Below are 24,807 nucleotides of genomic sequence, written 5' to 3'. Positions count from 1 at the left end.
TGGGCCAACGACGATAATGAGGCCGGTCCAAGCCACGGCGTCGCCACCGCCAACGTACGAGGTGGGGTACCTCACGATGAAGAAGCCCTCCTCCAAGCACATGCCGACATGCGTCAGACGGAGGCTCATATTCGACTCCAAAAGGATTTAGTTGAAGAGTTGTGGGCGCGGAGGATTGCAAGGCGTTAGTTTTTATGTAAATTTATGTAATTTTTTTAAATGTATTTTTTTTAAATTATTGTACTTTTTGAAATTTTAATATTATTATTCGAATTTTCCGTATTTGTCTCGTAAATTAAATTCCGTATGTTGATACGAGTGTAAATTAAATTATATAATTGTTATTAGTGATGTGGATAGGTAGTGTGAAGGCTATGTGAGGGTTATTTGATGTCCAGTTGATGTGGCAAGCTGATGTGGCAGGAGAATTGTAGTGCTGATGATGTGGCAGTGTGAAGGCTATGTGAGGGCTATTTGACGTCCAGTCTTACTGGAGATGCTCTAAATTATCAGATGAAATACTCTTCCACTTCTACTCCTTAAGAAGATCGTGAATTCATCGGAGTATACATTTAAACTTACAAAGAGTCGAATTGAAGTGACACAAATTAAATAAAATGAATTTGTCGATTTGTATGAATGTTCGCGATCTACATGGTACTTTTCTTCTCATGGTGTCTTCACCTACTCATTTAAATGCAAGAGACAAAGTTTTCAATCCTACCACATGCACACATGCAAAGAAACAAAAATGAAAAATAGACACCAGCGATCGATTAAACTCTCAAGACAAACACTTCATTTTCGCCACCTCAAACAAAAGCTTTCGTCTTTTAAATTAATTATCAAGTAGGATTAGGAACCCACTGGTACCTCCCTCCCTGTATTGGAGCATCCTTCACTATGTCATAGTTGTACCTGAAAACAAGCGTAAAACTCCTAATTTTATGCATACACCATCAACCAAATTAAGCACGTGTAATGCTATTGAAATTAGTAAAAAAAATAAAGAGAAGTTTGTTTAATTTTGAGATGGAAAAATGAGGAACATAACATATTTGGAAAGACTAATTCGATCACGCAATGAACATGCACTACTCACTTTTGAGCAAATCGCTTCTGGACGTACTCTTCTGCCTCCGTAAAGAAGTCATCCAGCTCAGCCGCCGATGGCGTTTTTGCCACTGATTTTAGCTTCTCTTTCACCACAACTTCACTGCGAGAAAAATTAGGAACTTGAAAACCTAATTGCATAATCAAGTTGCATACACGGTGAATTTGAATTATTTACCTAAAATTAACGCAGGCGGGAATCTCCCTTCTGGACCGCCCAGCCTAAAAAACGGCATTGCTTAAGAAATCAATAACTACTTATTTGAATTTGAAATTCAAAAGCTTACCTCCAGATCTGGAGACGATGGCAATTCTGCATTTCCGAACACACAGTACAAGCTTATTTGCGTTTCTTCCCTAGGTATTCTCTTCTGCATTTCAACTCCACCTACACAAACATACGTGTATGTGTATCTGTATTCTGACACAGCCTTATTCGTTTTTACTATGTGAATATTATGTACTATGCCAACCATGAAACCTCAATTTAATTTGCCTTCTTTTGCCTCTATTTATTATATTACCTTCTTTCTTAATTTACTTTTCCTCTTTGTATATAAAATCAACGTCGGATGGATTAAACGAAACTAGTAACATCTTATTTAAAAATTTAGAAGGCCCTTTTTTATATTTCCATCTTTTTATGGAAATAAATAAAACAAATGCTAGTAGAAGTAGTAGTACTGCTTCAGTTGTTGTAGCAAAGATGGGCAGGGGCGAATTGGGAAATAGGAAAGAATGCGGAGACGGTAACGTTGGCGCTTGTGGTGGTCCTCACTCCGTTAGGGTGACAGCCACATGGTCATAGAGTGTCCACTATAAGGCGGACACGCCTAATAGCCCCGCCCCAGTTTTTGTCCATAGCCCCAGTTTTGTTATCCATAGCCTCAAAATTTTGTGTCCGCCACTATAGTGGACACCTCCAATAGCCCTCAAATTTTATAATCAACTTTCATTTTATAATGTTTCAAGTAATAATAAATAAATTTATCGGGCTATTCGTAATTAAAAGAACACGACTATACGTAATTAGAATTAAAATTAAAATTAAAATTAAAATTAAAATAGGCTATAGCCGCGGCTGTCGGTGCCGCCACTATAGGCGCCGCGTATAGCCGCGTCCGCCCCCATTTCACCGCGTCCTCGCCCCGGAGTCGGCTGAAGCCCGTCCGCCCCCTACCGCCCCCGTTTCGGTGTCCGCCCCGTGGGCAGACAACTTCTCCACTATAGCCCGCCCTCCCTCCGCCCCAACCCGCGGCTATAGCCGCGGGCTCCCTATAGTGGATACCCAAAGATGCCTTTACAAGGAATGACAATAAAGTTTCTCAAATCGCAACCGTAATGGAGTTGAATTACTTTTTCAAATTTCCGTTAATTTTGTTACACGCTGGTATATCTATACAATACTAATATCACGAGAGAATACTAGTAATTGTAAATAAAAAATTAGTATATTAAATTAGGAGATATTATTATTGGGACCTGTGACCCTCCAGAAATAGTTGTGTCAGGATTTACTCCCAGTCTCCCACGAATGTCTTTGAGAAGCATTGTTTTTGATACCGGACCGGACAGGACAACGCGGTCAACCGATTTGCCGCGAACCGGCACTGAGTCCAGTGCGATTATAAACCATTTAAACCGCTCACACATTGAACCGTTTTAAACCATTCAAGCAGCCCGGTCTGACCAGAAATCAGTAACTGGTTGAACCGGTTCAAATTTGATACTTTATTTTGAATGCGCAATTATGCATAATTATAATCTGATCGAGGTCCTCCTTTTATAATACTTCCAAGCTATGAATCAGTCTTTACTCTTCGATGTGGGACACTTAATATTCCTATATCTATTCTAATTATTCTCTTAATTAGATGTGTTTTTTACTCTTTATTCTTTTTTAATTAAAACCTGCCATACTTTACTCACAATGTTTTTTACTCCTTATTTTTTTTATTGAGTATGCACTAAGTTATAGAGTTATGTTTTGATAACAGTTTCTATTTAGAAAAAATATAATAATATGAAAAAAAAATCTTCTTACATCTTTTCTTAGTTGTATATTATAAACCCAATTTTATTCGTTTTTAATTGTATATTGTTATAAATTAATTTATTATTTTAAATTCTTAATGTATACTAATAGATTTAATTATATTTATTATTCACTAAATATTAATTAACTTTTTTACAATTTTATTTTATCATCCACTTAATGTTATTATATAGGAGTGAGTTTTCTTCATATATTGAAGGATTATTGACATTGCATGTTGTGAATACACCAAACTTATGTATTATAATGTCATTTTTTTATTATTGACATTATTTTAATTATTTTTGTATTATATATTGCATTAAATATATATTATGAGTGATGTTACAGTATTCCGGCTCGATCAGTGGTTCAACCGGTCAGACCAGTTGAACCGTGAACCGTGAACCGGTAGCTATGCCGGTTCATCCACCGGTTCAGTTTTTAAAACATTGTTCAGAAGCCATTTTTATCTCTGGGCCGGAGCTGTTCTATTATTCTCGACATCGTACAATTACTGCTACCTTATTATGTTCAATTTTAAATTGTCAATGCAAATACACTTCCTAAATTTTAGAATTCGATATCACGTCATGAAGCCTCATAATATTCTAGATAATTTCATATAGATAGGCTCAATACGAAGGCTAAGAATGAAAATTAAGCTCAGAGTTATATGAGTTATTTGGCTCTTTGTAGATAAAATAAGGTCATGTTAGGTCATCAAAGCCCATCTCGGCCTACTGAGGCCGGAAGCAAATTAGTTCAAAAAGGTAGATTATTTAATATTCCCTCCGTCCACGAAAAATAGGGCATATATGTCATTTTTGGTTGTCCACGAAAAATAGGGAACATTCAAAAAATGAAAGTTTTCAACAAATTCTCTCTTACTTTTTTCTCTTCTCTCTTACTAATAATATAGACCTCACATTCCACTAACACTATTTTTCACTTACTTTTTTCCCTTCTCTTTTACTTTACCAATTCTAAATTAAAACTCGTGTCATTCACAAAGTGCCTTATTTTTCATGGACGGATGGAGTAGGTCAAAAGAGTGAGATATATTATTCTTATCTTAAAGCCTCATCTTAATTAATTATCTTGTGTTAATTTAACATGTCTACCAAGGGGTGCATTAAGGTCCTTACACCCCTTTAGTGTTATACACAACACAAATCACAGCCATAGGATAGATGGATTGAATGGATGTGATTTAAATCACCCGAGCTACATTATTCGACCATTTTCGTACATTATCGGGGTAACAGTAACACCCTAAAAATCGGCCGAGATGGAATTGCTATTCCGAATTCAAAAGCAGAGAATTAAATCTCGGTGAATAATTTGATATTGAAAATAATAATAACAATTACTAAATAGTATATTTTATAAGACTAGAATTATGAGAATTAAGAATTATGATTGGAATGAATAGAAATATTATTAGAAATTATAAGTTGTCCGACGTTTTTATCTATTATCACAAAATTGTACTCCGTAAAAGAAATAAATTGATGTATTATATTATATGAGTATAATGTGACTGGAATTGAGTAAAAAAAAGGGAGTCTTATACATATGGGTATGTTTTTATTTTTCATAAATTGAATTAAATTCTTCCACCTTATAAAAATAAGGCATGAAACAATAGTATGTATTTTGGGATATGGATTGGATTGAAAAAGTTTAGCTTAGAAGCTAATGGAGAAATCTAGAAAAAAAAAATAATTAACGTGTGTAATAGTTAAACGGTGCCACTTGTCTTAGTTTAATACCATATATTATTATAATAGCTAGAAGCTAATTGAAAGGAAAGGGAAGAAAAATGTCACTCTTTTCTTTCAATTTTTCTCTGCATATTTCGACGGTCACTCCCACCATTTACTCCATAGCAACTTTCTTCTCCAAATTTCAGGTTTGATGGCAAAGAGACGAAGTAATCACTAAACCAAAACATTGTCGAGGTATCTCTTCGATTCTAGCTTCTTTTTTATAACATGTAATGCGATAGAATGTTGAATGCACAGATTGTAGCATTTCAGTTTTGATACATTTACATAGGGGAATGGTTTATTTCTTGAATTAATCAATGGAAACGTGAATTTTGGTTTAGCATATGCTTAATTTGATCACTTAAGACAAGGTTATAGAACTCTATCATGGAAAACTGGGTAGAATCGAAATGTTGAGGAGGATGTTTGTTATGTTTTGGGATTTATTCAGTTATTATGTAATTCAAGAAAATATCCCGATTAGTGTGTACTCCATATATTTATGGTACTGAAATTGTGGCATCTCCTATTTAACCGGTCACCGGTCGAGTAGAGGGTGTCACAATCGGGGCAAAATTGGTATCACACAAAAATCTGTAGCAGTTTCAAAACTGCGGTTCCTATATTTCAGCAAAATTAATTTGAGCGACGATTTCACAACCCAATCTCTCTCCTCTCTCTCCGTCAATTCAACTCTAATTCCAGTCTCTCTCTCCCCCCCAAACCCTAGACGGCGCCAAATCTCACAATGAAACCGAAATCACGCCCTTTTTTCGCCGTCAACTAGACTGAAACTGTACATTATTTCAATAGCAGACCAACTTCAGAGTGTTCTTCGAGTGTAATGTGATGATTTCAATTTCGGTGAACCGTTATTCGACGGTTGTATAAAAGGGTCGGATTTCTGGTAAATTTCAACTCTAAAAATCTGGGTTTTACAATTAGAAGTTTGTTCTTCAGTAATTGTATGTGTTTTGCTCTCTAATTGCTTCGTATGTTGTTGATTTTTGTACATTGGGTATTTCTTTGTTTTTTCACCAAATATTAATGTTTTGATGATAAATCTACATTAGAAACTACTCAATTGTGCTTCGTATTGAATCGTGCGCTCTTGATGTCTCTTGATGATAAATCTACATGGGTAGTCATCTTATTGTTCATTTTGTTGACAACAACATACCTATTTACAGTGGTCTGAGTTTGTACATTACAAAATTTATTCTTGAAACGATAAATTGGTGGCATAACACTGAGTATTCTTTTGTAATTGTGCATCAATACAAAATAAAATTTTGTACATTATATGTTTGTAAAGTGTACATTATCTCATTATATTATACTATGTATGTGATACATTATCTAGGTTATTATGTACATTATTTTAATAAGATTTCATTTTTTTTATGTGAGTTTTCGATTATTTACAGTAAATAATGTACGAAAATTGGCATTTAATGTACATGTGTAGTGCTAAATGATGTACTTATGTAAGGATTTAACGTTTGGTGGGAGTTGAATCCATACCCTTTGGGTTTAGCAATCCATGGGGCTAGGTTGTAGTACCCACTCACAAAACGAAACTATCACCAATGGTAGGGTATTTGAATCATTCCCCTATGGTATAGTACCACCACATGCATTGAGTTTCATATTTTTATGTGTGTTTTGGATTGCTTACAGTAAGTACTGTACAAAAGTGGCATTTAATGTAAATGCGTAATAATAAAGTAATGTATTTGTGTAAGGATTTAATGTGTACATTGATTACCTATGCATTGATACATTATTCAGTTTTATGTGTACAATCAAGTCTTCTAATTTGAAGCATCATATTACATCGATTATTTCGGTCTGTACAATCCTTATTCTGCATTAATAAGTTGTGTTATTAGACATTCAATTTACATCTGGACTAATAAATGTACGCTTGTCTTATTAGAATCAAAGTGGACAGCGGCCGACTTCGATGATGACTTTGATGAAGACATTCCACTTTCATTTATACCCCAATTTAGGGAGGAAATGACTGCGGATAGGGAGGCTGAGCGTGCTGCCGCGCCAAAGCGTTTACATTGTTTATAATATTCATGTTTACATTGTTTATAACTATTGTACATTAATGATAGTTTTGTGTGGATTGGGTAATTATACATTACTTACTGTATGAATAATACATTAATTATATAAAAATGCATACATTAATAGTTAAGTATGTTGGCAATGTATATATAGGGAACAATAATGTAACGCATCTTGAATAGTAATGTACCATTGTAATAGAATGATTGGAAGATGTACATACAAGACATAACTAATGTAGTCATTCACTTATAAATAATGTAAGAAAACTCATAAATAATGTAAGAAAACTCATAAATAATGTAGTCATTTAATAGTAAATAACGTGGTCATGCACAACGTAAACGAATAATGTACATACCTAATGTAGTCATTCACTAGTGAATAATGTACGAAAACTCATTAATAATGTAATCATTCAATACTAAATAATGTAGATGTCAAAGCAGCCGTTAGGAACAATATGTTTGGAAAACAAAAGGAAAAATATCTAGATTTCTTCTTCTCCTTACACTTCTCCTTGCCCATATCCATATCTTTTTCTGGATATTATCTCGAATAATGATGTCACATCGCACCACATGTCCTACACTATCGAAGCGGTCTGCTCTTGGATTGATAAACCCTATGGGAATGAATCAAACTTCCTTCCTTGGTGATGGTTTCGTTTGTGAGTTGGTACTACAACCTAGCCGCATGTATTGCTAAACCCAAAGGGTATGAATTCAAGTTCCTTTCAACATTATTCTCTTCAATCTGTATATTATTCACTATACAAATGTACATTATTAGAAAATTTTGGTACATTATTTACTGTACCAAATCTAAAACACACATTAAAAAATAAAATTTAATTCATGTGGTGGTACTATACCCTAGCCCCATGAGTTGCTAAACCCAAGGGGAATGATTCAAACTCTCTGCCCTTGGTGATGGTTTCGTTTGTGAGTGGGTACTACAACCTAGCCCTATGGATTGCTAAACACAAAGGGCATAAATTCAAGTTCCTTTCAATATTATTCTCTTCAATCTGTACATTATTCACTGATAAAAATGTACATTATTAGATACTATTGGTACATTATTTACTGTAGAATCTAAAACACATTAAAAAATGAAATTTAATTCATGTGGTGGTACTATACCCTAGCCCCATGGGTTGCTAAACCCAAAGGGAATGATTCAAACTCTCTGCCCTTGGTGGTGGTTTCGTTTGTGAGTGGGTACTACAACCTAGCCACATTGATTGCTAAACCCAAAGGGCATGAATTCAAGTTCCTTTCAACATTATTCTCTTCAATCTGTACATTATTCACTATTACAAATGTACATTATTAGATACTATTGGTACATTATTTACTGTATGAATTCAGCAAATATGAACTGAAACATGAACTTTGACGTATGAGTTGATATAATGCCATAACCTCATGGATTGTTTAACCCCAGGGGATGAGATCTAAGTTGGAGCCATTGGGGTTCCTTACAGGAATTGGTGGGTACTATACAATACCCCAATGGATAAGCTAACCTTAATTAGGGGAATGACTCTAACTTCTTGCCCTTCGTCAACGTTGTTTTACTGAGTCGGTACTACACCCTAGCCTCATGGACTGTTAAACCCTTGGGGAATGAATTTAACTTCCGGTCCTTAGCGAACAAATAAAAATCTACATTGCTCACTAAAAGACATGTACATGAAACGACTTTATTTGTACATTACAATCAGTATAAATTCTACGAACATTAGTGACTAAGTAATCAACATCATGACAAAGGTAAATCTACATTAAAGCACAAAATTCGTACATTATTTTCTACAATATATTGAGTTGACCATGACTCAGGTTATCTACATTACATGAACACAAGTTGTACATTATATAAACGAACACATGTTGTAAAAGTTGAAAATTTTGTATCGATTCATAGGAACGAATTTTAGTAGGCGAATTGCAGTTGAATTATAAGACGATTCATGGAAATCGATAGTAACTTCTCAAAATTGTAGTAGACAAATTGTAGCAGACGAAGTACAGTTGATTTGTAAGACGATTCATGGAAATCGATGGCAACTTCTCAAATTGTACCCAACAAATTACAGTTGAATTGTAAGACGATTCATGAAAATTGATAGTAACTTCTCAAAATTGTACAAGACGATTTGTAGTTAAATTTTGTGTTCTGCAGCAATGTAAACCGTAAAGATGGAGGAGGGAAGAATTAATTATGGAAAATATATTAGAAAATATAATTACTAAACTTAATGGAGAAAATTAAGGAAGTGGATAACCGTTGCAAAAAAACACTCCCAACAATGTCCTCTTTTATTAAAAAATAATTAAATAAAATCCATGTGGCACAAATTTCAGCCATTAGATGAACAAAATCGTATGGATGTTACTAGTTTTCTGTTTAACAAGTATTTAGTGTAATGACCTGTATACATCAATGTCTACCAAACATGCACTTAATTGTACATATGAATACCCTCCAGATAAAAATCAAAGTAGCATGTGATTCTTCAATATTTAATATTCCCTTCATCCCTCGTAAGTATGAACTTTTGAAGAGACAGAATTTTAACGCATAATTTGTAAAATAAGAAAAAGATCAAAGAAAAAATGATTGAAATATTATTAGTAGAGAATGAGTCTTCACTAAAGAGAATTTTTTTTTCTAAATTAATTAAAAAATTCATAATTTTAAAGGTCATACTAAAAAGAAAATAATTCATATTTTTAAGGGATGACGAAAGTACTATTTAATACCGAATCACTAGTTCACTACACATATAGTTTGTACTGAAAACTCGCCGTCTTTAGAAATTCGTCAGTGTGTTTTCTGTTTTCTCATTTGAAATATGTACACTTTCCATTTCCGTCTATCTCATAAAAATATGAGCATTTCTATTTATGAAAAATTGTCCAAAACTCATTACCCATATACATCAATCTATTTACAACATACTCCATGTCACTATGGCTCACCATGATACTAATTAAACACTTATAATAATGTGAGTCTCACTATCTACTAACACTATTTTAACTACCATTCTCTTTATTTATCTTACTTTATCAATTATATATTAATTTTTTATTTATCTTACTTTATCAATTATACATTAATTTTAAGTATACGTATTTTTATTGGACGGAACGAGTAACAAATAGTACCAAAATAACAATAGATTGAAAGCACCCTTACTTTATTTATCCCCATATAAAATCTGATGCTTGCGTACTGATTTACGAGATTTTCTTGAAAATCCTAAGCATATGGAGTAGTATTTTTCGAAATTTATGATTATATTAAAATTGACAATGGGTATAGTAAAAATAAAAATATTCTAATATGGCTTTTTCTAAGTAGAAATTTGTTAAGTGTTTGAGAGGACGGGGTAATCACAAAAACGCAGTCTAATTTAATCAATTTTATATGTGACACAAAAACGGATTACAGATTTTCTTGTTGGCTGAAAAGCGTATTAGATGCAAAAACCTCAATTGCTTGCAAATGTGGCCAATCAATTGAAATTATTTTTTTTCCTTTGTCCTTCTTTAGCTTTCGATTAATTTACTTTGTGTGGTTGCGTTCATTCTCCTTTGTACTTTTATACGTATGTTTAACCTGTTGGTAAAAAAAGGCCGACTGAAGTTACACAGCCATCAGTAATTTTTTAGATTATAATGATAATGATAAGAGATTAGAGTAATGCAAGATCTATAAGTGAATTGAACATAAATGAGTGATCGAGTGAATTTATAAATTTAAGATTTGAAACTAAGTCGTTGAATGATTTGAATCACAGCTTAATGTAATTATTGCGACTTTGTTAGTAAATCAACTTGACACTAGTTAATTTACAAAAATACATATCCTCAAATTAAATAAGCGTCAAAAGTGGTTTACCTATTTTATAGACGAAGCCTATCTAGAACCTAAATATCACTTTTTGAGTCAAATTTTCTATGCATATCAAAATTTCAAAAATTTACAATTATTTGTACAAGAATGGACTTTAGTTTTTATTTTTTGATGGATAGCTAAACTTAAATTTCAATTAATGAATTACACTTTTCACGACCATATTTTTTTTGTGATCAGCAATTTATGCATGAAATTATATTGTATACGACTACAGTTGATTACACATAACATATATAAGATGATTATGCTGTATTATATTATTAATAAAAATTTATTCGCATTTAACAAGATTATAAGAGTGTCCACGATGAGGGAGCAGCGGCCCGCGGCTCGGTGCGCGGCCCCCCATTGCAGAGGCCGAGAGCCGGGGCCCTAGGGCGAGAGACGTGGCTGAGCCGCGGCAGCGGCCTTCACGCGGCTGAGCCGTGTGAGCCGCGGCCATCCATTGCATCGAGCCGCGTTTCGCGGCTGGGCCGCGGCAAATAATTTTTTTTTTAATTTCGAATTTTTTTTATAAATATACACTCCCATTTCCATTTTTTCACTTCATTCTACACTTCCAATCCCTTCATTTTACACTCTCAAACACTACAAAAAATGCAAGGTGGAGATGGTAATTCCCCCTGGGTATGAAGACTCGGGATACGGCAACTTCCCCAATCAGACGTGGAGTCCGCACTCGCCCCAATTCCGGGTCCAGCCATCCCAGCAGAGGAACTTGGTTCGCCAACCATCGGGGTTCGGGGACTACCGACCGAATATGGACGCGATCAACAACCCGTCCCAGCAATTCCAATACTCCCCGTCTCCTCTGTCTGAATCTGATAGATTCACATGGGAACAGTTGATGGGTACACCGGAGACCCCGACATCCGGTAGTGTGGAGATGGAGGCCCCCACCGGCGGCGGGCGAGGCGGAGACAGAGAGCCGGCCACCGACGGTGGCCGAGGCGGTGGTGATCGGCGGGGCGAGATGTACAACGACGACGAATCCCTCGCTGTTGCGCGGGCTTGGGAGGCGGTCACGACGAATCCGGTCATCGGCACGGATCAGACCGACATTTGCTTCTGGAGGCGCGTCCTGACGGTGTACAACAGCTTCAAACCAGAAGGCAGTGCCGGACGTGATGAAGGCCAGATCCGGAAGAAGTTCGGCCGGATCAGTAGAGTTGTGAAGAGGTTCAGGAACATTTACGAGAGACAGCTCCAGAATGCCGAAAGCGGCCGCAGCGAAGCCGACATACGGGCGTTATCGTATCAGTTGTTTAATACTGAAAGCTGGCCCAAGTTCACCTACTGGAATGAATACATGCTTCTCCGAGACTCCCCTCAATTCAAGGCGATCTGCGACGATGAGACCGGTCCTACTGGGAAGTGGACAAAAATCGGGGCCGACGGCACCTACAGTAGTGGTACCGACTCACGTGCATTCGACCTGAATGACGATGTGAGGGATGAGCCCCCCCTCGATAATGTCGAGGCGCCAGCGCCCGCAGGGCCAACAATCCGCCATCCGGGAAGCTAGATCCGCTTCCCAAGTCTCTCGGGCGAGCGCGGCGACACCGCACCCTTCACCACCGACCGCGGCGTTGACTCAAACACTGGAGGTGCAGATGATGAAGCAACTCCAGGATAACTTGTCCTTGTACGAGAAGTCAACAGACCCTATCACCAAGATGATGTACTACGACCTCATTCTTAGGTTGAGGTTGAAGTTGGGCTTCTCCGATGGGTCGGCGACGGGCGAAGCAAGCGGCAGTGGGGCCGGTGTCGGCGGCGGTGGAGGAGGTGAAGAAGATGTGCCAGATTCTGATGACGCCACCAAGTAGTTAGCGGTGACGTTTTTTTATCTTTTTATGTTGTGTTTTTTAAAAAATTTCGTTGTAGAATTTTCCCCTATAAAAAATACGACGAAAATTTATCTATAATTCGTAACTTTATTAAATTATGTTAGATCTCAAATTATTAGTCTACAAAAAATTAATATAGTTAAATTAAAAAATAACATTAAAAAAGAAAATAAATTAAATATTTTTTTAAAGGGCCACATTTGGTGGCCCTTGTTATTTTTGTTATAATTTTGACTTTTACCATTGTGAAGGCCACAAGAGAGCCACGAATGGTGGCCGGGCTACATTTGGTGGCCTTTGAAGGCCACCATTGTGGACACTCTAAGGTTGCTTTTTACCCAACAAGGTCAAACTTATAACTGGTATTCTACGGAGCGGATCACCTCCCCCACATGCTACACCATTTGCTTCTCCACCAATAAAATAGTGACATGTGTTTACTCTTTAAAATATTAAAAAACAAGCAAAATCTTAGGTGGCACCTTCTTCCCAAAATATTGTCAACGCATTCATCTTCCTTTTTTTACTGATAATGTAATCCGACCTCTTAAACATCAAAATGACGCCGCTGGAAAATCCAAAGCAGCACTACCACCACGATGCCTCCGAGCATCACTACTAGTTGCTAGCCACCGGAATCCCCGATCACCTGGCCACCTCTGCCTCTCTCTCGTTCCCTTTACTTGTCCCCGCCTATAAGCTCCAACACCTGTCGGATACCCTGTAAATCGCCACCGGCGATTCGATCTCCACCAAATGGCAGCCACTTTTCCCACTGCCGCATGACTGGTTGCTCGGATTCTTCTTCCGGCACCTCATCTCACAGATATCCCCATCCAGTCCGTCGTCAACATCAGGAAGCTCGCCCTCCTTGCCGCAACCAACTACGACTTCCTCCCCGACCTATCGCAATCCCTAAGTTTCGGTCTGCTCTCGGGAAGTTAGACGCTTCGGACTGCAGCTTGCTGCCCCCCCCGCTGGTGCACCGCCGGGTTGGTTGGAGATTTAGAGAGTGCGACGGTGGAGCAGTGGTGGCTGGACCGGGGTGAACAGCAGTGCTGCACGACGGAGGACCAGGCGGCAGCGTGTGCGGGGCGACGAATTGGAGTTGCTGTTCGGTTGGGACAGTGATAGAATGAGAGAAAGACGAGAGGAATAGGGGACGGCAGCGGCGGCGACAGCTGCTGGACGCCGGCGACGGAGGCGGCACTGTGACCGGATAGAAGCGTGAACGGACGACACTGGCGGGTGAACTCCGAGAGCTAGAGGTTGACGGCGCAAGAAAAAAAATAAGAGAGTAGGCGGAGATTTCACTAATTCGAGGAATTCTGGTCGAGAGAGAGAAGTGCAGGAGGTTGTGTCAAATTTGAGAAGGAATTGTGAGTTAGAAATTGCTGTAAAGAACGAATATGAAGAGGGAGAGAATCATGAAGAAGTTGCTGTTGTTGACTTTTGGAAAATGAATTGGACTTGTTCAAAGATGAGATAATAATTCAGTGAAAATGAAGATGAAGTGTCCGCGATAGTATATACGATTTTGGGAAGAAGGTGCCACCTAGGATTTTGCTTGTTTTTTAATATTTTAAAGAGTAAATACATGTCACTATTTTATTGGTGGAGTAGCATATGGTGTAGCATGTAGGGGAGGTGATCCGCTCCGGGTATTCTGAGTAGATTTAAAAAGAGAAATTTCGGAATAAGGGATTAAATTCGCCGACCTTTCGTAATTAGGGATTCAATTCGCTGGACTTTCGTAATTTAGGATCGAGGCATGCGTATTCTCCAGAATAAGGGATTTGTGATATTATATCTTATTTATTTTCTTTTTTATTATTATTTCCTTCTAATCATTTATCAATTGCCTAAATTACCCCTTTAAATTTTTACCTAAATTCTATTTCATAAAAATTTCAGCTGACCTAAATTCTATTTAATAAATGTTTCGGCACCGTCTGTTGATGATTAGGGTATTAATAGCCATGTTGGAATCAGTGTATTAACTCTCGAATTTGCTGCTGCGATAATTTATATGTGACTGTAAATTCTTGACCATTCAATCGCCATACCCATCCGTTAAGATTTACTTTATAGCATCACAAACTCATCGTTCATTATCTTAGAATTCTAAGACTTATGTGAACTGTTACGTCAATCATTTTAGCATTCCAAACGCATTACACTACTCAGAATTATCTAGTTTCATTTTTGAACCATACACTACAGAGGCAATCTTCTAATATTGCATTGTTATCTAGCTTAGTAGTGAGTTAACAATGCTTACAGTGGTTTGTGTTTACGTTACAAAATTTCTTGGGTGTAGGCTGTCTGAAACAACAATGAATTCAAAAAATCATAATTTCACAAAATACTTCAAAAAAAAATCATAGTTTCAGAAAATACTTCCACAAAATTATAGTTTCAGAAAATACTTCCACAAAAGCATAGATCATCCATGAACATGTTCTTCAAAAGCATAATTCCTCAAAATACATGATCACTAAATTGGCTTCCTTGGAGTGAGCTTCTTCTTCGCACATATTTTTACTGTATTTTCTTCTAGGTTTATGCTTTCCACTACCTCTATGCTGCAATCTACTAGGCTGAAAATTTTTTATACTAATGTCAGTATATAAAAAACAGTTGGCCCAAACTACAAATTATACACAGTTAATTCTTCGTACCTCATTGGTTCTTCAACGGCCTCCTGCCTTTGGCATGCACTGGCATGCATCCCATCTAAAGGTCGTCCCTTTGCACGACTCTTCCTGCAACTCAAGTAAATAAAACAAAAATAAGATTGGGATAATAAAATAAAGAGTAAGATGCAACTCCAAGTAATTACCTTTTCTTTGTTCCATTAAAAATACATTTAGCTGATGATTCCCTATGACCAAATTCTTTGCATTGCATACATTGGACCTGCCACATTCCTTTTGTCCTAGATTTGTTTCCCTTACCTTCCAAGCATCCTGGTATTCTATTTTTCCTCGGTCTCCCTGGAGCTCGTTTATGCAAGGGAGGCAACACCTTGAGGCCAAGGTCCATGCTAGGCCACTTAGACTTGTCAGGAAATGGGCTAATTAAAATTAGCAAATATATTAACTACATTAACAGTACACATTATTAACAAGTTAACAAATTACCTTGACTTGCTTTTCTTCTTTCATCAACCTAGCAACAATTGACCATGGACAACTCTTTGCTTTGCAGAAGCCTCTGAACAAATTTGGATTGGATTTCTCTGTTCCTAGTTCAAATTGAGTCTTTATAGCATGTTGCTTCACTGCTCTCCTGAAATCATTCATATTCGCATATACGGTTCCAACATCCATTGGAGGGTCTTCCATATCATGAAATACAGTCTCTTCATTAGGAATATGATCATCAACTGTTATGTCCATTATCTCATCAACAATTGGATCAGAATTCATTTTCTTCACTGCATCACTAGGTTTCTCTAAGGTTAGACCAACAAAAGCAAACATTGTTTCTTCATCCATCAAGCTCTCAGGAGCACCAATTTGTGATTCTTCAAGTGGAATAATTTCTATATTATCCCAATCAATAGTATCAATTTCATATATGTGATCCATCCTACCAATTAACAAAAGAACTAAATATATCAAAATTTTCTAACATAATTATACAAAATTTCAAACAAATATGTATATATATATATATATATATATATAGGGAGATGATCAAAATAAGTATGTGTTTAAATCCAGAAATACAGACCAAATCTTGGCCCTAGGATTAGATGATCTAATGGTCAATAATTAACCAAAAACACGGAAGGTCATAATTAAGCAATTTTAGGTAATATTATAATATTTGGGTTTAATGTCATGCTAAGATCATTTTAGGTCATGCTTTGTTAGCATGACCTACAAATTACCTAATTATGACCTAAAAGTGCCCTAATTATGATATTGTTCTGCGTTTCTGTATTTAAATCCAGTTTTGCATAGATCAAAACCCTATATATATATATATATATATATATATATATATATATATATATATATAAACAACGTGTATATATTCTGCAACAAACAAATGTATGCATATATATGTATTATGCTGTATAAAATTTTAAACAATTGCATGTCAAATTTTCCAATTACGTAAACAAATTAATATCAACACAATAACATACTATCAATATCTCTACTTTTGAGACATACATGGCAAACAAAAATTTAGGTTATATATTTAGGTTATGTGCACCGACAGTTAAAAATAAATTAGGTGAAAGAAAATCATCATCGTGAATACTCAAGAATAATTTACCGTATGAATTTACAGTCACGTATAAATTCTCGTAGCAGCAAATTCGAGAGTTAATACACTGATTCCAATATGGCTATCACTTTCACCATTAGGATAGGCCAAGCTAATACCCTGATCATCAACCGACGGCGCCAAAACTATTATTAAATAGAATTTAGGTGAAACTTTTATTAAATAGAATTTAGGTCAGCTGAAATTTTTATGAAATAGAATTTAGGTAAAAATTTGAAGGGGTAATTTAGGCAATTAATAAATGATTAGAAGGAAATAATAATAAAAAAGAAAATAAATAAGATATAATATCACAAATCCCTTATTCTGGAGAATACGCATGCCTCGATCCTAAATTACAAAAGGCCAGCGAATTGAATCCCTAATTACGAAAGGTTAGCGAATTTAACCCATTATTCCGAAATTTCTCATTTAAAAAAGATAAAAATTATACTAGTTCAGGAGTTGCTTTACTGTAGACTACATAAGTGTCGTGTTTAATTCTCCATGTCCCTTTTAATTACGAGGTCAAACCTACCCATTCCTAATTAATGTTGTTGATTGCCAAACCTCTTCATTTTATTATTGAAGTTGATAGCTCTAAAATGTAAATGAACTAATTAAACATTTTCAAGTTAACTAACCGATTATACTGTCCATAGGATTTATTGTAATTATAGGGAATAATACGTCTAATTATGAAATTTCACGTTCTAGTGACATTGTAATATTACTTGATTAAATAATACATCTAACCATGTACTAAAATGAGTTTTACAATGTCTCAATTTTATCACTTAAGCTAATTCTCATTCACGCCATTCTTCCAAAGTTGCGGTGAGTAGCTTTCACTTTTGTAACAAAGTTGTACAATATAAAATCCCCTAAAAAATAAAAGTAAAATTCCATATATATACCTCATTTTAGGTTTCAGAGTCGGGTCGAGTGTGGATATGCACCGACCCAATCCTCCTTCCGTCATCGCCATCGTACTTTATTAGCGTATATTCAAACTTTTGGGAAAATCTTGTAAGAAACAACATCGAAAAGGGTGCGTGGCAACGGTCTTTATAATTACAGGCACATCATCATTGTGATTTTCACGAGAAAAAGTCCACACCACTGTCCTTCTCTCTCTAGCTATAGATACACATGTCAATCTGTAATTATATATGTGCTGTTGCATGTCGAGAGTGAATTAGTGGAGCAAGAAGAAAGCGCAGTATGAATATGCTGATAGGAAAATGGTGCTGATTCAATCTGAGCTGCCCTTTTTTGGCCGTAAACACAAAACTAATGGCAGACGCCCTGGTATGATGTTCTATTTCCCCCTATTTTTGTTTCCTCTGTTAATAACCGGATTTTGAAACACTCAAGATTCTGTTTTTTTTTTTAAATAAATGTTATCATCAATCTTACCATGTAATTTCATTCAAATGGGGCTCTTTTGCTGTTAATTCAATTTGAAGATGGAAATTTTCTGCTGCTGAATTTGTGACCTAATTTTATCGAAATGTCTAATTTGTGGCCTCATTACTTTTAGCAGTGGATTGGACTTTATTTGATGTAATGATATTGAATGAATTCCTAAAATTTCAGGATAGCTTGATGATTATCAGACCTTCTAAGAAAAAACCCCTGGTATTGAGGATGGTGGTTTTGATTATCGCAGTGGCATCTAGTATTTACATATGCTCAACTTGTCTTAGCCAAATTGGTGGACGTTCAGCTGGAAGTTCTTCTCCCAGCATTCGTGTCGTACAAAAGCCGTGTGGAGAAGCCGAAGATCATATCCTACCTTCTGAGAAGCCTTATGTTCATTTCCCCAAGCCAAACACTTTCACCAGGTTAGATTGATTATAGTTTTATCCGGGTGGACATCTGTAACTGTTTCTGATTGATAGGGAGGAATGTGCGTGCAATCCTGTTCGATACTTTGCAATTCTGTCCATGCAGAGGTCTGGGAGCGGGTGGTTTGAGACGCTGTTGAACAGCCATGTCAACATAAGCTCCAAAGGGGAGATATTCTCAGTGAAGGTCCGGAGGAGTAACATATCGACAATTCTGGAGACTTTGGACCGAGTATATAATCTTGACTGGCATTCGAGTGCGTCAAAGAATGAATGTACAGCTGCTGTTGGGCTCAAGTGGATGCTCAACCAGGTTAGGAAGCTTTTATTGTCTAAACTAACAATGTTGCATCTCATATTTTTGTTTTTAGCTATGTACAAACTACAGTTAGAGTTGGGGGTTCTTGGCATTCTGTTTACTGTAGCATGATCTGCACCACATTTAAGAGGGCAGATTGTATTTTCTGTCAACTATAGAATTGAAATTGTAATCATAGTAAAAAGACAGGGAGTTGCTGCCTATTATAGATTATAAACATAATTATGATTACCTCTCATATTAATGATTCAATGACAAGGACTTGCTGCCCTCTTTCTGTACCAAATCACTCAATTAGACATCATGATCAGCATCATGTGTATTTGACATTTTCGCTTCAATGGCTCTTGGCCATATAGTTTGTCTGTTTATGTTTATATTATTTTGAGGGTGGGTGGGAGAGGTTAGTCACGTGACTCATATGCATCAAAGACTGACGAATGAAGAATCTGAACTGGATGCCTTCAAGATTCATAATTGCGCTAGTAAGAAAACCTCGTGTCTTCTTTGACGAGTGAATCCAAAGGATTTTACTTAGAGACAAAAAAACCACCCCAAGTCCCAACTAAGTGATGCTTATTCATTACGACTAACCAACTAAGTGATGCTTATTCATTACGACTAACCCTGTTTCCTATCTTGTTTTTTATTTGCTATGCAGTTTTGCTTAGGTCTTGGCCTGCTAGGACTGTATTTTTTGCCTGAAAAGCACTCCGTTTATGTGTCCAGCAAATAAATTACACTTATTCACGGTCCTACACTCTGTAAATGATTTCCAGTGTACAGAAGAACAAAGCAAACAACATATTTCTGACGTTGTAAGGCTTGTTGAAGGGATTGATGCAGCATCATGAAGAAATAACTGACTACTTCAACTCCAAAGGTGTCTCAACAATTTTACTTTTCAGGAGGAATTTCTTACGTCGTATGGTTTCCATACTTGGAAATTCTTATGACCAGAAAGCCAAGCCTCTGATTGAGTCACATAAATCTCATGTGCACTCCACCTAGGAGGTCTCTCTCTCTCCCCCTCTCTGTCTCTCCCTAGTAATAAAACGAAGGGGCATTGTAGATCCTAAATATATTTAAACTGGTGCAGGCTGAGATACTGGCTAGATACAAACCAACTATAGATACAAAGCTGCTTATACCTGATCTCGAGCAAGTGGAAGACCTGGTTACGAGATCATTGCAGTATTTTAACAGCACTCGACATATAATCCTCTACTACGAGAACATAAGAACCAACCAAACAGTAAGGCTTGTGGTAGAGAATATGCATTGTATTTCCTACGTTTCAAATGCTTGCTTCAATTCCTCTTCTTTTTTTCAGAAACTGGTGGATGTTCAAGAGTTCTTGAAGGTTCCACAATGAAACCTAAGTAGTCGACAAGTGAAGATACACAAAGGAGCCTTATCCTCTCAGATTGAAAACTGGGAGGAGGTTGAGAGGACACTGAAGGGAACGCGTTATGAACATTTCCTAGAAGACGATTACAAGGTAGATATGTGACGTGAGGTGCAATGTATGTATGTATAGCGCGTTTAGCTTAGCTTTATTTATTTGTTGATTGATTCAGTTAGGCAAGGTAGCAGCAGGGCTTCTCCCCTTGACAAAATTTTGGCCATTGTTTTATTGCTTCTACTCGTCTTCCTTTCCCTAGACAGGTATGATTTGGTTTGGCTAAAGCTGATCATTTTAAAATTTAAGCTTTATCTCGACAAATTTACAAAACAATTGGAGATTTGGTAAATTAGAATACACCCTTCGTAAATAGGGAGGTTTGAAACGGCACGGGTTTTAATACACAATTTGGTAAAGTAAGAGAGAGAGGGAAAAATTAGTAAAGTAAGAGAGAGAGAAAAGTAATTGAATTAATGTTAGTGGATCATGAGGTCCACTTTAAGTTGTTAATTGTAGTGGTATAAGTGGTAAATAAATTGATGTATAGGGATGCAAAGATTTTCTAAAATAGAAAGTTTAAAAGTTGCTACTTCTAAAGAACGGACTAAAATGGAAAGAGTTGCTATTTTTAGAAAACGGAGGGAGTATTAACTTATTCAGTCCAAAATTTTCAGCATGTTATGCTAAAAATAAAAATACAAACTCTCTCCATTTTGAGGCTATTTTAGAAATTGACTACATAAACGATTATTAAGCTAGTCCGCTGTTTATTTTGATGAATTAGTGAATTTTTAACTTGATTAACCATTTAGTTTTTCAAATACTAAATCTTTTGTTTTGTCTATGAAACTCGGATCTGGAACATGTGTGCTTTTAATGCTAGGTCAAGCTTCTCAGATCCAGAGAATCCGCTAGATCACGAGGTCTAGGAACTCAGAGGATATCTCGTTGGACACACTGATTCCGCGTTCAAAACCCTCAACCCGCTATACTATGAATTAGTACATGGAAGCAGGGATCGATCCCACGAAGATGGATGCGTAAGAAAGCATTTAGAAGACCTTGGAAATGGTGAATGGCTGCTGCCACGCAAATTTCGGTTGAGGTAAAACTACTACTAGACCTACGAACGAATTAAACACTAGACCTAGGAAACTGAAAACATCATGCTGACATCGAACTTCCTCATAACTGCGAGATATTAAACTAACTTCTTGGACCGAGCATAGCTTCCTAATCTAGCTAGACAGAAAGTGAGTAAACAGTGGGGACCATAGTCCAGAAACAGCAAGTACGGAATAAAAGCTGCAAATAACAAACTAAGGATTTAACTAACAACTACCTGCATTTCATTACCTGAATCACACGTGAACATGAAGAAAACAGAGCACATTTCCAGATTCAAACAGAATGTAAAAGTGCGGACGTCGGAAACTTGCTATTAGCCGGAAATAAAACAGATCTGCATATACTAGACGGAATGAAACGAAAACACGTAAACTAGGCATCAACCACGATCAACTCTGTTTCAGATCCAGACGTCGGATGCTCAATCCACTCCGGATCCAAGCATTCCGAACCCAACAACCAACAAAATCAACTCCATAACTTTCGATTCAACAGATCTGCTCCGATCAACACAAACTTCCAATACTTCCACTCAAACTCAGTAAACCAATGCAGAAATCAAACATCCAGTTCAGTAACTATGATAAATTCAAAATCAATTGCATCCATAATCGAAAGCAACAGCAGCAAGGTAAATTCAGAAACAGAAAATTGCATAGACAACGGAAATTCAACAGAAAACAGAGCCGAGCTTCGAACGGCGAAGCTCGGTGAAATCCACGATAACAAACTAAAACGAAAGCAATAAATTGTATCTTCGCCCTCTTCAAGGACGGTGTTACCCAACTACGTAACAGCAATTGAAACCCGAAAACCCCTCAAGTTCCCAATAAAACAAGTGTGTAGAGTATGGCGAGTGAGCTAAGAGAGCCAAAAGTGCCGAGAGATGAGAGCTCCCTGTCTAAAGTCCTCCCTCGATAACTCTCTTCATCCCCCCTTTTAAAATGCATGCTCTCCTCCTTATATATGTGCGGGTTTGATCTTCTAGAAGCTTTCGCAGAAATCTCCGTTCTGCCCTTCAACCTCTTGATCTCCTCCGTCTGGTCATTTTTCCACAATGCTCACTTTTATCGCCATTTCCTTGCGCCATGCAAACGTCCTTCTCTTCTTCCTGGACCTGGCGAATTTTCTACACACCTGGCTTAAAAAGATGAGTTAGGCCCCGTAAATGCATGAATTTAACCCCTTAATCAATGCATGAAATTAGCCTTATCAGTCTATCTATCTATAAAAGCATCTCCAAGGGGAGAGGTTCTAACGAAGAGAGGTAAATGGAAATGTATTTGATAAGGTATTATACCTTTTTTTCCATTTTAAAGAGATATCTTTAACTCTCAATTAATGAATAGGTAAAATCTTATAACTATCATATTTGCCTTCTTTTCATTAAAATCATTCTCCAAAGGGGAAGACATTTGAGAAGGTATTATATTTTTATATTTTTTAATGCATCTTGCACTATTTTTTATTTTATAAAATAGTTTACCTTTCTATATACTTTTCCATTTGGAGTTTGTTACTTTTTGGAAGGATATGATTCACTTTTTAAGAAGGTAAATCGATGATATACATTTTCTATATATCTTCCCTCCTTGGGGATGCTCTAACCAATAATTTAAAGTTGTATCGTCTATTGTCATAACTACTGATAATGGATGAACGAAGCTCTCCCTCCATCTATCATTAAATGACATTTTTTGCCATTTTGGGTGTCCACAATTAAATGATCCATTTACTTTTTCCATTTTTAGTAAGTGGGCTTTACATTCAACTAATTTATTACTATCACGTTCTAATGGAGTATAAAACTATATATTGTGTCCTGTCACAACTGATTGATTTCTTTTGGGAATGAGATTTAAGAAAAATGATATTATTGAATAAATTAGGAGATGAGATAAAGTATGATAGATAAAAGAGAAAGTAAAGTATAAAAAAAGTCACCCATCCTACTAATTTTTTTCTCATTCATTTTTTTTTGAAATAGATCATTTAATCATTGATATCCTAGAAAACAATTATAATTAAAACTGAATAGTTGATTCCATTTGAGATGGTCGAGCATGGTGAGAATGGTGTTTTTAGAGTTCAATCTCCATCAAAGCTAAGGATTGTTTGATACTACCGTTAATATGAGAGTTGTCTCGGCTCAAAAGAGGCGTCTAGGTGGCCCATGTTATATACTCACTCTTTTCCCAAATTGTTATGTCTTTCTCTCCAAATCACATTAGAATAATTCTCTCCCTATCACTCTTTATCTCTCGATCTCTCAGTCGCACTAAATCCCAATACACCTATCCCTCTCCCCAATCGCACCAACTCTCAATAAATCTTTGTGACCTACCTTTCTTTTCCTTTCCTTTGATAGTATCGTGATTACATGAATTAAGAAAATGATGTAAAGGTGGAACAGCCAAGAAATAACCTTATTTTTTAGGCTTTAATGTATAAGTGAGAAGAGAATAAAGTAAGATGCAGGAGAACAAAATAAAAGAAAAGAGAAGAGAAGAATAAAGCGTAGGAGAAAATAAAGTAAGAAAATTAAATATAGTATTAGTATTTTTTATCATAAAAAAAATAATTCCAGTAATCTAAAATAACCCCGAAATAAAATACGATTCGAGTAACTTTAGGTGGATGAAATAATATCATTCAAAGTAATTGATTTATATTTTAGTGTATTCAAATTTTTATAGTAAAAGTTCATAACAAAATTGATAAGATAAACTCAAATACTCCCTCATTCCCCAGTGAATATGCATTTTGGGTTTAACACGAATTTTAATGTAAAATTGGTAAAGTATGAGAGATTGATAAGGCTAATTTCATGCATAGGTCTAGGGCTTTAATTCGTGAAATTTCTGAGTCTAACACATGTTTTAAGCCAGGTGTGTGAAGATTTTCGCCAGGTCCAGCAAAGGAGGAAGACAGTTGCGTGGACCTAGGAAGAAGGCGAAAGAGTGGACATTATGCGGAAAATTGCTCGACGGAGGAAGCCTCGGAGTTGAAGGGTAGAATAGAGATTTCTACGAAGACTCT

At 36.3% G+C, this 24,807-nt stretch overlaps 1 protein-coding gene, 1 long non-coding RNA gene and 1 pseudogene across 3 annotated transcripts; 2 read left to right on the top strand and 1 right to left on the bottom strand.

Moving 5' to 3' along the window:
- Positions 1–613: 613 nt before the first annotated feature.
- Positions 614–1,709, bottom strand: LOC121804358 (cyclin-dependent kinase inhibitor 7-like). Of its 2 annotated transcripts, none has more exons than XM_042203854.1 (4): positions 1,401–1,709; positions 1,292–1,335; positions 1,103–1,211; positions 614–918 (listed from the first exon to the last, which is right to left on the bottom strand). In XM_042203854.1, the coding sequence occupies exons 1-4, from the start codon at positions 1,430–1,432 to the stop codon at positions 846–848; spliced, it is 258 nt and encodes an 85-aa protein (XP_042059788.1). In that variant the 5' UTR covers positions 1,433–1,709; the 3' UTR covers positions 614–845. The 2 variants fall into 2 exon arrangements, with proteins under 2 accessions (XP_042059788.1, XP_042059780.1); XM_042203846.1 differs by having other exon boundaries at positions 1,103–1,216; positions 1,401–1,695.
- Positions 1,710–4,974: 3,265 nt separating this feature from the next.
- LOC121803471 lies at positions 4,975–7,132 on the top strand. Its single transcript, XR_006051016.1, has 2 exons — positions 4,975–5,112; positions 6,860–7,132. It is a non-coding gene; the product is annotated as an uncharacterized LOC121803471 (long non-coding RNA).
- Positions 7,133–18,020: 10,888 nt separating this feature from the next.
- LOC121795814 lies at positions 18,021–20,924 on the top strand (annotated as a pseudogene).
- The last annotated feature ends 3,883 nt before the right edge of the window (positions 20,925–24,807 follow it).

The sequence above is a fragment of the Salvia splendens genome, chromosome 1, assembly GCF_004379255.2.
Source record: "Salvia splendens isolate huo1 chromosome 1, SspV2, whole genome shotgun sequence".
NCBI classification, from domain to species: Eukaryota; Viridiplantae; Streptophyta; class Magnoliopsida; order Lamiales; family Lamiaceae; genus Salvia; species Salvia splendens.
Note: the sequence above shows the minus strand (reverse complement) of the source record. Positions and strands in the feature narration are given on the sequence as shown.

Bases quoted from the DNA above. Each gene is read 5' to 3' on its own strand.
- LOC121804358 (XM_042203846.1), bottom strand. From the start codon at position 1,589: ATGGTTGGCATAGTACATAATATTCACATAGTAAAAACGAATAAGGCT. The intron at 1,336-1,400 runs GTAAGCTTTTGA...GCCGTTTTTTAG, and splicing joins CATCGTCTCCAGATCTGGAG to GCTGGGCGGTCCAGAAGGGA. The intron at 1,217-1,291 runs GTAAATAATTCA...TTTTTCTCGCAG, and splicing joins CCCGCCTGCGTTAATTTTAG to TGAAGTTGTGGTGAAAGAGA.